The following is a 1,735-nucleotide window of genomic DNA, read 5'->3' as shown; positions in this document are numbered from 1 at the left end:
TAGTGGCTGAAAGATCTAGAGATAATATTTGATGCTAAGATGTGCCTCGAGGAGAGTAGGCTGGCTTTCGCAGTGTATATGCTCACGGGTGAGGCTAAGCACCGGTGGATCAGCACAAAATACATCATGGAGGAGAGACAAGAACAAATCACTTGGGACGTCTTCAGAAGAAAATTCCTTTCCGAGTACTTCCCCGACAACGTCAAATATGCTAAAGAGGTAGAGTTCTTGTAGTTGACCCAAGGAAGCAAGTCTGTGGCTGAGTATGCAGAAAAGTTTAAGCACCTTAGTCGTTTCTACACCATGCCACTGGATGAGGAGTGGCGATGCAGGAAATTTAAGAATGGCCTCCGCGGAGATCTTCGTCTGATGGTGGCCCTGCTTTCCATCAAGGACTTTGCAGCCTTGGTGGAGAAGGCTAGGGTCATGGAGAAGATGAAGGTGGAGGTGGAGACTCAGCATCTACACCAGTAGAGAGTGGGAGGACCATCAGGATCCAGGCATAGGCACGAAGAGAGGAGGAAACCCTACACTAGGCCCCATTTCCAGCCTTAGGGGTCTAAGGAGTCTTCTCTGCAGCAGAGCAGGATTCAGTGCTACCAGTGTGAGGGACCACAAAAGAGGAATGTTTGCCAACAGCTTGCAGGCTTCAAGAGGTGCAACAACTGTGGCAAGGAGGACCACTTTGGGAGGGATTGTCCCACCCTTGCTAGGGCAGTGACGCGACCTCCAGTACAGACTCCTACGCAGAACCAACAGAGGAGGGGAGGCACCAGGCCTCAGGCGTCGGGCAAAGTTTATGCCATGTCAGGAGCGGAAGCAACGGGTTCAGGTAACCTTGTTATAGGCCATTGTTTGATAGCTGGGAAAGCTTGTTGTGTGCTATATGACTCTGGAGCGACACACTCATTTGTGTCAGATGCATGTGTGAAAAAGTTGAGTTAACCGGTGTGTGAGCTGCAGTGTGAACTTGTGGTGTCTACTCCAGCATCGGGTTTGGTCAGGACGTCGTCCTTGTGCGCTAGGTGTCCGGTGGAGGAAGAAGGACTGATGTACAAAGTGAATCTGATTTACCTACCTCTACAAGAGTTGGAAGTGATCTTAGGGATGGATTGGTTCTTTGCCAATCGCATCGTTATAGACTGCCAAGAGAAGAGGTTGTTGTTTCCCAACTCAGAGGAGCCTGAGTTGATATCATCCCAGGGAGTCGTGAAGGAGATTCAGAGGGGCGCGCAGTCCTTCATAATTTTCACTCGTCTGGAAGTGGAGAAGGAGGAAGAGGCATCAATCATACCAGTAGTACACGAGTTTAAGGATGTATTCCCAGAGGAGGTACCAGGGTTGCCTCCTAATAGAGAGGTGGAGTTCTCTATAGACCTAGTACCAGGAACCGGGCCAGTGTCGATGGCTCCATACCGTATGGCTCCGGCAGAGTTGGTGGAACTCAAGAAGCAGATAGAGGATTTACTGGGGAAGTAGTCCATCTGACCTAGTAACTCGCCTTGGGGAGCACCGGTACTGTTAGTGAAGAAGAAGGATGAGGGTTCACGAGTGTGTGCAGACTACAGACAACTAAACAAGATGACCATCAAGAACAAGTACCCCCTCCCGAGAATAGATTACTTGATGGATCAGCTGCATGGGTCAGCGGTATTCTCGAAGATTGACTTGCGGTCGGGTTATCATCAAATATTGGTGAAGGCGGATGATGTGCAGAAGACGACCTTCAGGTCCC

The 1,735-nt window shown here is 49.9% G+C and overlaps 1 protein-coding gene across 1 annotated transcript; it reads left to right on the top strand.

Moving 5' to 3' along the window:
• The first annotated feature begins 303 nt into the window (after positions 1-303).
• On the top strand, positions 304-1,479 carry LOC114174396. Its single transcript, XM_028059236.1, has 3 exons — positions 304-447; positions 580-879; positions 964-1,479. Exons 1-3 carry the CDS (start codon positions 304-306, stop codon positions 1,477-1,479), a joined length of 960 nt encoding a protein of 319 aa, XP_027915037.1.
• Positions 1,480-1,735: the final 256 nt, after the last annotated feature.

This window comes from Vigna unguiculata, chromosome 2, assembly GCF_004118075.2.
Source record: "Vigna unguiculata cultivar IT97K-499-35 chromosome 2, ASM411807v1, whole genome shotgun sequence".
Lineage (NCBI taxonomy): Eukaryota > Viridiplantae > Streptophyta > Magnoliopsida > Fabales > Fabaceae > Vigna > Vigna unguiculata.
This window is presented reverse-complemented; position numbering and strand designations above follow the sequence as displayed.